Source organism: Melospiza georgiana, chromosome 3, assembly GCF_028018845.1.
Source record: "Melospiza georgiana isolate bMelGeo1 chromosome 3, bMelGeo1.pri, whole genome shotgun sequence".
Taxonomy (NCBI): domain Eukaryota; kingdom Metazoa; phylum Chordata; class Aves; order Passeriformes; family Passerellidae; genus Melospiza; species Melospiza georgiana.
The window spans coordinates 54,281,942-54,295,151 of NC_080432.1; the positions used below are offsets into that span (position 1 = coordinate 54,281,942).

General features: G+C 40.6%; 1 protein-coding gene across 1 annotated transcript in view; it reads right to left on the minus strand.

The window, feature by feature from the left end:
- WDR27 (WD repeat domain 27) overlaps positions 1-9,106 on the minus strand; it is a 90,333-nt gene extending 81,227 nt beyond the window's left edge. Inside the window, exons 1-8 of the mRNA XM_058020644.1 lie at positions 8,902-9,106; positions 7,893-8,034; positions 5,493-5,617; positions 4,914-5,027; positions 4,134-4,185; positions 3,585-3,655; positions 2,587-2,731; positions 1,164-1,296 (exon numbers count right to left, since the gene is read on the minus strand). Of these exons, the coding sequence (XP_057876627.1) occupies positions 1,164-1,296; positions 2,587-2,731; positions 3,585-3,655; positions 4,134-4,185; positions 4,914-5,027; positions 5,493-5,617; positions 7,893-8,034; positions 8,902-9,084 (965 nt within the window). The 5' untranslated portion in view covers positions 9,085-9,106. The remainder of the gene's footprint in view (positions 1-1,163; positions 1,297-2,586; positions 2,732-3,584; positions 3,656-4,133; positions 4,186-4,913; positions 5,028-5,492; positions 5,618-7,892; positions 8,035-8,901) is intronic.
- Between the last annotated feature and the right edge of the window lie 4,104 nt (positions 9,107-13,210).

A 13,210-nucleotide genomic window follows, 5' to 3' on the forward strand; every position in this document is an offset into this window, starting at 1 on the left:
AAAGAGAGCAATTCAGACTAGAAGCAAAATTGAACAAGTCAGTTCCTGGAACAACTTCACTAGGGACATGGTTTATTCTTTATTGCCAGAAAATTTGTCATCTTTAAAGATGTGCTGCTGTTCAAATAAAACTTACAGTTGTGATGAAGGCAAAGCTTTGATGCTTTGAGAGTCATATTATGCAAGCAATAAGACAGACTGTAATAATTAATCACCTGACCTTAAAGTGCTGTCACTGCATTAAAATATGGTTGAGATGTGCATCTAAAAAATCACCACTTCCTTCCTCTCAATGGTGGTACTTCTAAATATGCAGGCATCATGAAAATAACTGTGAATAATTACTTAAAGTAACATAAAGACAACCAAAATTGTCCAGTACTGCTGGATAATTTTCTTCTTTGTTTATCAAAAGTTATATATCTGACCAGAGTTTAATCAGTTCCACCTGAATAATCCACCACAGAGCAAAGGTTAGGACAAGAGTTTTCTAAAACATGTTGTGGCTGAGAAATTTATACAGGTGACAATCATAAAATACAACACAGACAGGTTGTTATTTGAGACAGGTCTTATGGAAGTGTCCTGAATAGATCTCCAGGTGCCTGATAATATGGTTAAATTTACCCTCAGGAAAGAAATGCACTGTAAGAATTAATTCTACCTGGCTAACCAATTCCATGGGAATGAGAAAAAGCATCATGTTCTGAAACATCTGTCCCTCTGACAGAAGTTTGACTGGAGCAGGTTATGTAGTTCAAAAATTATTTAAACTTGGAAGACAAACTGACACAGTCACACAGTGGCTGCATGAGATATTTCTTTAGAAAAGCAAACCCAAAATAAATTTGATTTATTAATTACTTTTTAACTCATCCTCCCTGATCAGCCGGTATCAATAGATGTTACAATGGATATTCTCAATGACATTTTTATATAATTATTTTTCAGAATAAAACCCAGTTCTAACTTTGTATCAGCTTGTGTACATTATCTTCCTAAGTGCAGGCCACTAAAACTTGCAGATCACTAAAAACATTATTTGATTTTCCTACTGCATTTTTCAAAAAATAAAAATTGGCAGTGAAAATAATCCAAGAACCAATAGGAACTCCGAGAAATAAATTTGACTCAAATACTAGGTGATATTTTAAAGGACTTACATGTTTTCTTCATTATGGAAACATACAAGAAAGTCACAATGCTCAATTAAGAGGATAGGCAATGATGTTTCCACTGATCCTTCTGGTCTCATGTTGTCTGTTTTGCAAAGCCTGGAATTATTTTGCCCTTCACCTAAGAAAGTAAACAATACCAGCTATCAGAATACTATGAAATAAGGGAAACAGACAGAATTGAAGAGAGAATTTGTAGCAGTCATGAAAAACTAAGACCACACTCAAGAAACTTCTATTTCAAAAGATGGATATTTCCTAAGAACAAGCTTTCCTCGTTATTATTGTGAGGGTTTTTCACATACCGAGAGACAAAATCCAAAGATCCTACTTATGGACTGAAAAGGAGTTTGCAGATTTTAGGCGTTTTCATCTCAAGAAATGACACTGAAAGCCATATTCCAACAATTCTTAAATATGCTGGGTACCTTTCCACTTAGCCTGAAAATTGTCTTGAGACTAAAGTTACAACATAATCCAAAGGCAAGATGAAAATCCACCTCATTCTCCAATCCATTCTGCATGTCTAATTCACACTCAGGAACTACTAGCACCAAATTCAGCATTATATACAGATATTACATCACTCTCTTTCAAACATGAAAGTCAGATCCACAGATTTTAAATAATAACAAGAAACGTAGCAGTCTTTCTCCTTAGGTTAGGACCTCAGGATTATGGAAGCTGGACCCCTAGGCAGGTAAGAATACAACAGTCATTGATCCAGAAAACGAGCAAGCAAGGAAAACCAGATTTCCCTTTCCTTAGGAAAGCCACAGCAGTGCTGAGGGGACAGGGGTCTGCACCTCACCAGGGAGAGGGTGACCTCCCGTTGTACCAAGGCTGTCACCTGCTCATGGCCATCCCAAGGCACAACAAGGGAACAATCAAACCAGTCTGATACCAGGGAATCACCCTGTTGGGGTTACCAGGGCAGCCTATAAAGACTTATATGCACTCCATGTTACACCACTAGATATATCACAGCCAGAGAAATATCACATTATGAAGGCACTGTTATAGATTAAAAAAAAAAAAAAAAAAAAAAAAAAAGACAAAAAAAATTAAATAGCTCAAAGGAACTTCAAAGGTAACTGAGAAATAGTACTGCGTTTTGACAAGGGATTAATTTTTAGGTACTCGTTCTGTTCTGAGGCCTTGGACAATGAATTCAATCAAAACAAATTCTTAATACTGCCCATGATGCAATGTTTCATGAACAAATGGCACTGGCCAAGAATTAATTACATACATACATGCATAATTCCTTCCAGATACACCAATACCCAACTACATATCAGCTTCAGTAAGAATTCCACGCCACAGTCTAAGACTCATAAGTCTACCACTTACAATAAATTAACATGGTAAAAAAGCACACACTCAGTAGCCAGTAATAACTAGACTATACCATAAAAGCATTCTAGGAGCATTGTGCTACCTATCTCTTGGCCAGATTTCCACACTTTATTACAGAATTTCTCTTGCTCTTTCTTTAAGTCGATATGTGCTATACAACGGTAATTATGATCACTGATTAAACTGAAGATCCAAAGCTGCAAGAAAAAGAAAAAGTAATTGCAATAAAGATAAAGCTTACATGAATACAAACTAAAGATCCAATATTTAAAACTGTAGATGTAATTAGTGAACTTTTGTATATGGCATCTCACCTTGGACTCCAATTATATGTATCCCTAAGACTGTTAAAGATAATTAAAGCAGCAATGATCAGTTTGAGCTGTACATCTAATTCCCACATGTTTATGTGTTTTGAAAAAAAAAGCTCCTTATAGAATATTTCTCACAATTAAAAATCACAGGTAACATGGGTGCAATTGCTCATTGGGTCATGTGGGTCATGAATTTCATTTATACGTTTCTCGGTTTAGATGCCACTACAGGTAAAGCTTTAATTTTCTTCAGAATTACTGAACAGTAACACTGAAGAAAAACATCTGGAAATTATCATGTAAATATATTATTACCATGAAAGAAGTGGTGAAATGGATATTCACATTTACCGCATTTTTATTAGAACTCTCACATGCTGAAATCAGAGCCTCTTCCATTTAATTGTCATGTATTTATTTTTCTTGGCCAAAATAGGAGAATCACCTTTTTTCTTTTAAAACAGATATATTTATAGCCTCTCAGAGTGCTCTTCTTATATAATCCCTGACTGTGCTCTTACAAGTTTTCCTGGTTTTCAGGAAAAAGTTTCTGTGTTGTAATAGAGGTCTTATTTACCATTTATGGTTTACACTAAAAGCACTGAATTATGCTTACTAAAATAAGTCTTTTAACAATTCAAAAAATTTAGGCAGCTTGTGAACCTTTTTTATAGACAGAAGCATCAATAATAGTTGATTCTTGACATAGAGACTGATTTTAATGAACAATTCTTACCAGTCCCTCAGCACATCCAGTGATAATCTGTTTGTTTTCTTCATCAATTAGCAGACTTAGCAAAGGAAATGCTGCTCAAAAAATAAAGATAAAAGCATTTCTAGAGTAGACACAAATCAGATATTTAATTAAAACACATCATTCAAAATTGAATCTTCTTGTTTATAAAGACAGGTAGAAAAAGCTCTTACTGCAGTTCTCATGGTTGCACAGAGCTTTGTATGTCTCAGCCTTTGTGCTGCCGAGGGCTTTGTGTTTGCAGGTCTCATCTAAGCTGCTTTTGCAGTGGTTTCCTGCACCCTGCCACCCAAGCTGCTGTGGCATGGTTTGCAGACTTATAAAAGTACACTAAAACTATCCACTGGGAAGCAGACTTTAAAGGGAAAACTATTTACTGTTTTCTTTAAAGGATAGTATGTTTACTGTTACCTTGTCTACAGGAATTATTTTCACTAAATCAACCCAAAACTTCTATAATAATCATAGATTATTATTTAGAGATAGGAGGTTTTGCTATGCAAAAATAAATTTTGAAAATAGAAAAATTACCTGTTATTATTCCTGACTGATATATTAACTGGCTGGTAGAATAGTCCCACACCTTTAGATTAAAAAAATGAAAAAGATATAAAGATAGGTATCTACTTAGATATCTACTGAAAACACAACTTTTAACAGTCATCATATGGTGAAAACAGAAAAATGCAGGCATTCAAGGTAATGTTCTTAGGAAATAATTTTTTTTTAGCCCCTGTTTCCAATTATGAAGGGTTTTGTCCAAGTGATAATCATCCCTGGTGAGAAAGGGCAAATTCACATTATATGGATACACAAAGTATCAATTTTTCTTAGGTTGATCTCTCAGTGATTTTAGTAAATTTACGAAAAGGCATACATGAAAAAGAAAAGAGGAGAGGGGTGCATTGCATGCAGTAACCCAGTCCAATAATCCCAAAAATGAAAATTCAAATTTATATCAGTAGAAGCAAAGGGAAATGTTTCCTTCAGCTCAGCATACCCGAAACATTTCAGTTACAGCCAAGCTAATCAAAATATTTTATTTCTATTTGCCAGATGATAATAATCACTGAAGTTAATACTTCAATGTGTAAAGTTTTGAGTATACAAAACCTGCATTGTTCTTTTAAAAAAGAGTAATTAATTCTTGTTATAATTTCCCAAACAATTCAAAGAACAATGTCCTTATCTCCATAAAGTCAAATACATTTTTACTTAATCTTCAGAGCATATATAAAGGGGAATAAAGAAGAATACTTCACATATTCACTAAATTATTCTTTTTAAATTTCACTTTTACAATTTCCTTGCCTTAAAGGTTCTGTCCTCTGACACTGATACAAGCATACTTTTCTCCCATGTGCAAAAATCAGCAGCAGTCACCGGAGCCAGGTGTCCATTCAATTCAGCTAGTACAGCCTCATTCTGTGATGAAACAAGTCAAAAATAAAAACAGAATGGACTTCAACATAAAATTGACAATTAAGTGTTTTGATAATTAATAACTCTTGCTAAGCATTGTCAGATTTGTTTTCAAAATGTAATTCAATAAGATTTCTCTTATTGAAACTGAAGCCCTATATACCATCCTGCTGGCAAAGCCACTACACATTACTTTTGCTCCTTCAGACTAAATGATACAGCAACAGTTTTTCAGATGACCTAAGAATATTTTCTACTTTTAAGTTATTGAGATACTGTTTCATTTCAACTCTTTAAACATAGCCTTCTATCTGATAGATGATACATTATCAAGTGCCAGTTCCTACTCATTTTATGACACAAAATGAATGTTTTTGCTTAATTTTACTAACATTTCTGTATAGTGATATTATTTGAAAATGAATAAGTAAAAGAAATACCAGTACCATACAAAGAATGCTATCTCACCTTTGCACTTAACATGTAGATCTGATTTCCAGCACATACTGCCACTTGTTGATCATCTGGACTAAATCTTACATGAAGCACCATTCCCAAAAGAGTTCCTATAACAATTCCTCGAGGTGTAAACCCTGCAGCAATTGTATTGTTAATGAGACTCAATGAAATATAAAAATTTGGTGCAATGATTCTAGGAAAATTGGCATAGCATCTACTAACCACAGAGCTGGCCCAGTTTCTGTCAGGAATATGTACAAACACACTGTTTACATACACCAGGGTATTGGGGAAAAAAGCAGAGAACTATAGACCATCAGAATTCCTCCATCTGCCCTCTTGCCTAGACATGATCTGCCACTCCTTATGATATTAATCATTCCCATCAAATCATGCTTTCTTGCTACTACTGAAGATTGCAAGGGACAGGATTTTTGGAGTAGGGTGATGTGCCCATGGAACCCACTAGTGCCACATTCATTTTGGAGGTAAGAAATCCTAACTGAAGCCCAGCAAACCATGGTTTTGAAAAATACTTCTTCTGGCAGAGTATGCCAGTCGCTCAGCCAAAAAGTAAAGAGGATTTTCCTTCTCTGCTTTTATTTTTTTCTGTGGGAAAAGGCTGAAAGAGAAAGTACACCACTAAATATCATTACAGAGTCAGATAAGACTAGATCTGAGAACAGGTCATATTTCTATCCTGTCTTCATGATTTCATTATGGTCATCTCACTGGTTCAAGCAGATTAGTTTCTGCTGATCCCTACCTTATAATGCTGCCTTTAATGATGTGAGGATAGTCTGGATATGTCGTTAAATTTCAGGATTTCATAGGGAACAAATCATATAGAATACAAGCACAACTACACGTGTCCTTTCAGGCTTTCATATTAGATGCTGTGGAGCCTTTTTACAATTGATTAACAGGTCAAGGTGACACAAAGAATTCCTTAACTACTTTGACACAGTTTATAAGAAATAATATGAGAAAGCGTGCCAAGAATGTGCAGAGGACAGTCTGTGGAGACAAAGTCTCTACAGCATCTGCTGAAGAGCCTGTAGATGAAGAGAAAATGAAAAAATCAAGCAGCAGACAATCTGGATGCCGAATGTCTTTGTATCAAAACTACACACACTCTTTATCTCTCTGCTACTTTATATTCCTATCTTCCAGTTTTATTTCCTCCAAATTCATTTCCTCCAAATTTTATTCCCAGTTCCTGAAGTACCCTTTGATTGTCTATGTTACTCTTACATGGATTAAAATTTAATACTGACCTTTATTTATAAAAAACACTGATATTTTTAACATGAGCTCAACATCAGTTTTCATATTATATAGATTTGCAAATTCAAAATGGAGCAGAGTACAAGAGAACTCCCTTACATTAAGCCATTGGCAAATCTCTAATTACAGGCAACAAGCCAGAAACTTTTAATAGTGTGGGACATTGCCATGCAACTTTAAAAATTTTAAATATTGTCACCAAAAGGAGACAGATTGCCACTGGAAATCCAGTGAATCATGACTCTGCGGATCTTTCTTTCTTTCTTTTTTTTCATTTTTCTTTCATTATTCTTCTACTTTGCAATGAATTTAAGCTTGTGTTGTGGGTTGACAGCCTGCAAAGAGGTTAGCCTGCTCCCTAGAATCTAATGCCATTGGTTGAGGCTCCAAACCAAGATGGTGGTCAGAACACTAAAATTCCCATTTTCTGTGTGCTGTATCACCACAATGCTCTTCCACTCATGCACTCTTCTCCCAGATCAGACACTTGCATTGGTCTCTCTCACGCACACACACGAAAACAATGTTACAGAGACAGAAGGAGAGGCAAAGCAGGACACAAAACACCAGTTCCACAAGTATTCCAGAAAAGGAAGTACTTTGGCATTGCATGTTTAATTATGCAATGCCAAAGTATTGGCAGTACTTAGCAGTATTGCTATGATCATTTTTCTTCTGTCCATTGTATTCCACAGTGGCAGAGCGTCACCGCCTCTGCAGCGCTTCTCCGCCCGCCCCGAGGCGAACGGCACAGCACCTCGGCCAGCTCCGGAGCCAGCCCAGCATCGCCGCCCGGGGCCGGCGGCTGTGACAGTGACAGGACGGGCTGTGCTGCCGGCCCGGTTCAACTCGGCATTGCCGAAGAAGAGCAGGAGAGAAGCACAGCATTAATATGGCTGTTCCTGCTGCTGAATCTGAGTGACTGAGGCGTGCTTCTCAGAAATAAAATAATCTCGCTGGAGAAGGAGCAATGGGAGAAAAAGAAGTGTTGGGGTGGCCTTCCAAGGTTGTTGCTGCTCAGAAACTGGCTGGACACTGGTCTGAGTGATTGGTGGTGAATGGTTGCCTTTGCATCACTTCTTATATAGGTGACACACATATATTATATAAACAATACTCTACCTTCTTCCACTTTCTGTGTACATTCATCAAGATTCCACACTATCACACGTTCATGAGAGGCAGAGCAGACAAGGAGTGGATTGATTTTATTTCCAAATGACAATGCAGAAATTGAGTAATGATGCCCTGGCAAATATAATGGCTGACAAATGTAGATAAAGAAAAGTTAAATTAATAACTTCAAACAAAGATTATGAATCATATAAAAGTACAAATGGAACAATAATTAATTTTTATTGACGGCTTCAAAATCACCTAAACTACAATGTAGCTGTACTGGTTTGGCTGGGATGGGGTTAACTTATTTTCATAGCAGCTTGCATGGCACAATGCTTTGGATTTTGTGATAAAAACAGTGATGATAACACTGTTTACAGTAATGTTTTGGCTGTTGCCAAATGCTGTTTGCACAGCACTGAGGCCTTCTCTTTTTCCCCACATTTTTTCAGTTTCTGCATCCCAATAATAAACTGAAGATGCATAAGAGGTCGGGAAGGGACACAGCTGGAACAAATATTTCAGTTTGCTGAACTGGCAAGGGGATATTCTCTACTATATGAAGTTATGCTCAGCAATAGAACTGGGCTATTGCATGCAAGAAGGTGTTGAGGGCCTGAGACATTGACTCTAAGGTGGCTGTTGCTCAAAGCCTGTGCTGGGCTTAGTCTGGTTGTAGCAGGTGCCTTGGTACAGCTTTTTTCTCTCTTTTCCCTTCACTCATTAAACTACCTTTGAATCTACCTGTGACTTCTCACTTCTTCCCGTCCTACGCTCTCCCCTACCCTGCTGGGAAGGAGTCAGCAGGAGCCTGGGTACTGGTTTAGCTGCCAGCCAGGGCCAACCCACCACAACAGCTAATTTTATTCTTATCACAATAAAAAAGTTCATAAAAATGCTAGTAGCCTTCCAGCATTGAAGTGAAACCTGGCACTTCTCCATTACCTTCAAATATTTTATTTATAAATTAGTTTAAAGTAGCAGCCTACCAAGGGCTCTATTCTAGCTTTACCTGAGCAGTGGCTGTGTTCCAGACGCACAACCCATTGCGGCTCACGGGGAAAGCGCAGTGATGGTGACTGCACGCCAGCTGAAAGAGCGGCTCCGGCAGTTTGCCTTTGAACAAGTGCTTTTCGCAGACAACGTCACGATCGCGGCTTACTCCAGAGGCGCAGCCGGCCCCGGCGCCCTCCATCCTGCGAACGGCCCCGCGGCGGAGCCGGATCACCGGGGCCGCCTGCCCCCGCCGGCTGCGTCCTGACCCCGGGGGCCCACGGCTCACGGCCCCGCTCGGGGCTCCCTCCCGCTGGGAGGCGGAGAGCTCCGGCCCCTGTCCCGGTCCCTGTCCCGGCCCCGGCCCCGGCCCCGGCCCCGGCCCGTAACCAGGGCAGCGCCGCCGCTGACGGGAGGCCGCGCGGGACAGCCCTCGGTCGCCCGCAGAGCGCGGCGGGCCCGCGGCGGCAGCCGCTGTCCGCTCACCGAGGCAACGGGCCCCGGGGCTGCTTCCTGGCTCTCCACAGAGATGTCCAGGGCATGATGACCAGCAGCATGGCCCGAAGGTCCAGGAGTGTCCCACCCGTGTCCCATTCATGGGACGCCAGCTGGAGCACCGCGCCCAGCGCTGGGGAGCCCAGCACAACACAGACATTGGAGCGGGAACTTAAAGAAGAGGTGAACATCTCTCCTGTAAAGAAAAGAAGAGAGATTTGGGCTCTTCACAGAATCACAGAGTCAGAATGGGTCAGATTGGAAAGAGACCATGGTGTGTCATCTGGGTCAATTTCTGCTCAAGCAGAGTCGTTCTAAAGCGCACGGCACAGGATTGCATCCAGACAATTGTTGAATATCTCCACATTCATATCTTGGGAGAGATTCCACAACCTCTCTGGGCCATCTGTTCCAGAAGAGGTCACTTGCACAGTTTTTCCTCATAGTCAGGAGGAACTTTTCAGCCTGGAAAAGAGAAGGCTTTAGGGGCACCTTACAGTACCCTGTGAATATATAAAGTGACCATACAAGAAAGACAGAGATAAACTTTTTTACCAAGATCTGTAGTGTCAGGATAAGGGGCAAAAACATTAAACTTAGAGGGGGTTGATTTGATTTGTATTGGACAAAGGGGGCATGTTTTTTACAATGCAGATGGTGAGGCACCAAGCAAAACAAACCTTCTATTTTCCCCAAGTTTGTGGATGATGCCAGTTTGGAGGGAGCAGTCAGAAACAAGCTGACAAGAATTTCGTGGAGTCCAACAAGAGTAAGTGGAATCCCATGTCTGGTACAGAGTAACCCCATGCAAGATGAAATGCTGAAGGATGAAGGGGCTCTCCAGAAAAGGATCCAGATATCCTGCAGGTCAAGCTGAATGTGAGCCACCACGGTGCCCTTGCAGCAGAGGCAGCTAACTGCATCCTGGGCTGTGTTAGTAATAGAGAGTAGCCAGCAAGTTGTGGGAGTGATCCTTCCCCTCTGTTTGGCCATGCCTGCAGTGCTGTGTCCAGTTTTGGGGATTTTGGTACAAGAAAGATCCTGACATACTGGAGCAATTCTAGTATAGAGCAAGAAAGATGGTCAAGGAGCTGGAGAAAATGCTGTACACAGAAAGGCTGAGAGAGCTGGGTCTCTTCAGCCTGGAGAAGAGACAGCTGGGACTTTATTGTTGCCTACAACTACATAATTGGAGGATACAGGAAAAACAGACTTTTCTCAGAGGCATTCAATGATAAACTGGATCCTGGGAAAACCCAATTAGGGTCATACCAAACTAGCATTTAATTTTTTTAAAATATCATGACTGTGCTTAAATATCAGAACAACTTTCTGAAGAGAGGTTGTAGATCTCTATATCTGATGTTGTCCAGCAGTCAAATGGACATGACCCAGAGCAACTCAATTTGAACAGAAAGGTGGACAGGAGGAGTCCAGAAGTCCCTTTCAACCTGAGTTATGATTTTATGGCCAAGTTTTTAATCTGCATCAACTTAAACCATTTTGCTGCAGATCAGTCAATATCAACCTCAGCTTCTTTTCAAACAGATACTTTCTATAGGGATGTCTTAATTGTGTCTGTCTATAATTAACACTACAAGCATTTTTGCCCTATATAAGCATCTGATATATCACTGACAACCTAGTCCCCCTGTGCTTGTTAGTTTTGCCTGGAGAAAGTACCAGTCCAAATTCCCTTTAGTGTGTGCATGTGAATTTGGATAAAGCCCCTGTACTGAGAACCAGCTGCACAGAGGGCAACTCAGTGCACTGCACATGACACTGTTTTTCTGAACTGTGACTCATGGCTGGGAATATTAGAGAAAATTTTATTGCTAATATGCTGGTGACAGTTTTCACAAGCAATACAGTCATGAATGCGTTATGACAGTTTAGTCATTGGTAAAGAAAAATAAATGCTGACACAGTAAAAAGGGTGTTGTTCTGACACGCAAACAACCCCTGGGAATCTTAAAGAACTTGTTCTGAAACATGTTGTGTCTCTGTAACTGCTTCTAGGCAGTTAGGTACTCTTTTTTACAATTTTCACTTGACTTTATTTTCACCTTTCAATGTTTATACCTATGATACTTTCAACAATCTACTATCCATAACAACTAGTAGCAATCCAAAGAAGGTTCAGAGAACTTGGACTGATTTCTTGACTGATCATTATTGATGTGTAAATGTGCAGGAAGAATTTTATACCTCACCACACCCCCATGAAACACCTCTGACAGTTATTTTTTATTTTTATTTCCTTGGCTCCACATATTCCCACAGCTTGGGTACCCACCTATCTCAAATCACAGAATCACAGAACCAATTAGCTTGGAAAAGTCTTCTGAAATTACTGAGTCCAACCTATGACCGAACACCACCATATCAACTAGATCATGGCAGTAAGTGCCATATTCAGCCTTTCATGATACAGTATATACTATATATATATATGTCTCTATCTGTATATATATATGTCTATATCTGTGTATATATATATATATATATATATATATATACACATATATATATATATACAAGGGACAGTGACTCCAGCACCTTCCTGGGCAGCCCATTCCAGTGTCTAATCACCCCTTCTGTGAAGAATTTTTTCCTGGTGTCCAATCTATACCTCCCATGGCAAACCTTGAGGCCACTACCTCTTGTCTGGCTGTTTTTTGCCTTGGGGAAAAGACCCACCCCAACCTGGCTACAGCCTCCTTCCACATGGTTGTAGACAGTGATAAGGTCTCCCCTGAGCCTCCTCCAGGATAAACAATGCCAGCTCCCCTAGCTGCTCCCTACAGGACAAGTGTTCCACATCCTTCACCAGCTCCATTTCCCTTCTCTGGACTCACTCCAGCACCTCCAGTGAAATTGACATCTATGTGGAAAATGAAAGACTGCTGGAAATAACAGTTCCTTATCGTATCATGCTTTTGTGTCCAATAGTATATTTGTAGTGGTCTCAATACTCAATCAGAAGAAGAACTTTAAAAATGAGGTCTAGCAACTATAATACTTTAATGTTTTAAGCAGAATAAAAGTCTTTATACAAACAAAACTGATTTCAAAAAAGCTAAAATTTATTAGAACGTGCATTTGGCAGACTTATGCAGCCAGTTTCTTTGATCTAGGAATGAGGAGAGCAAGTTCCATGGGTTTGTGAAATTAGAGGGCTTTGAAGACAGAACATTAGCTCAGTTAGCACAGGGCCCTTGGGGTACATACACAGGCTCTCTTGAATCTCTCAGTACACAAGGCACATAATGTAGATTTTTGTTTCTTTCAAACTTTCACTCTTGCTTATGATTTTAAGCAGCTCAGCCACGTCAAAGTAACTGTTGAAATCAAGGCGTATTCAATAACGGTGTTTGGTATATTTTCTCTCTGTCATACTGCTTTTCTGTTCTGTGATCTTAGGTCAGGTTTATGCCGACAGTCAGATGAACTGTCACTGACCCACGGAGGGACACCTATCCCCCAAATTCCAATCTCAGTACAGTTGAAGGACGCCTTCTCTAACGTCAGGCTTCCGTGGCGGACAGCCCTTCGCACAGCGCACCGAGCTCTCTCCGTACCGCCCTCGGTGCCTCCCCGCCCTCCCCAGGCCCTCCCCTGGCCCTCCCCTCAGCCGCGCTCTCGCGATACTGGGGGCGTGGCCGTGCCCGGGGCGGGGCGGGAGCGCTCGGCGGTACCGGCGGCGTTCGGGGGCGGCGCCTCCACCCGCCCCCAGCGACTCCCGCCGCGGGCCGGGCTCTGCCGGCCGCACCGAGCGGCTCCCGGGGCGCGCAGAGGGAGCGCCGTTCCGCCCCGCGTGCCGGCTCCTCGGC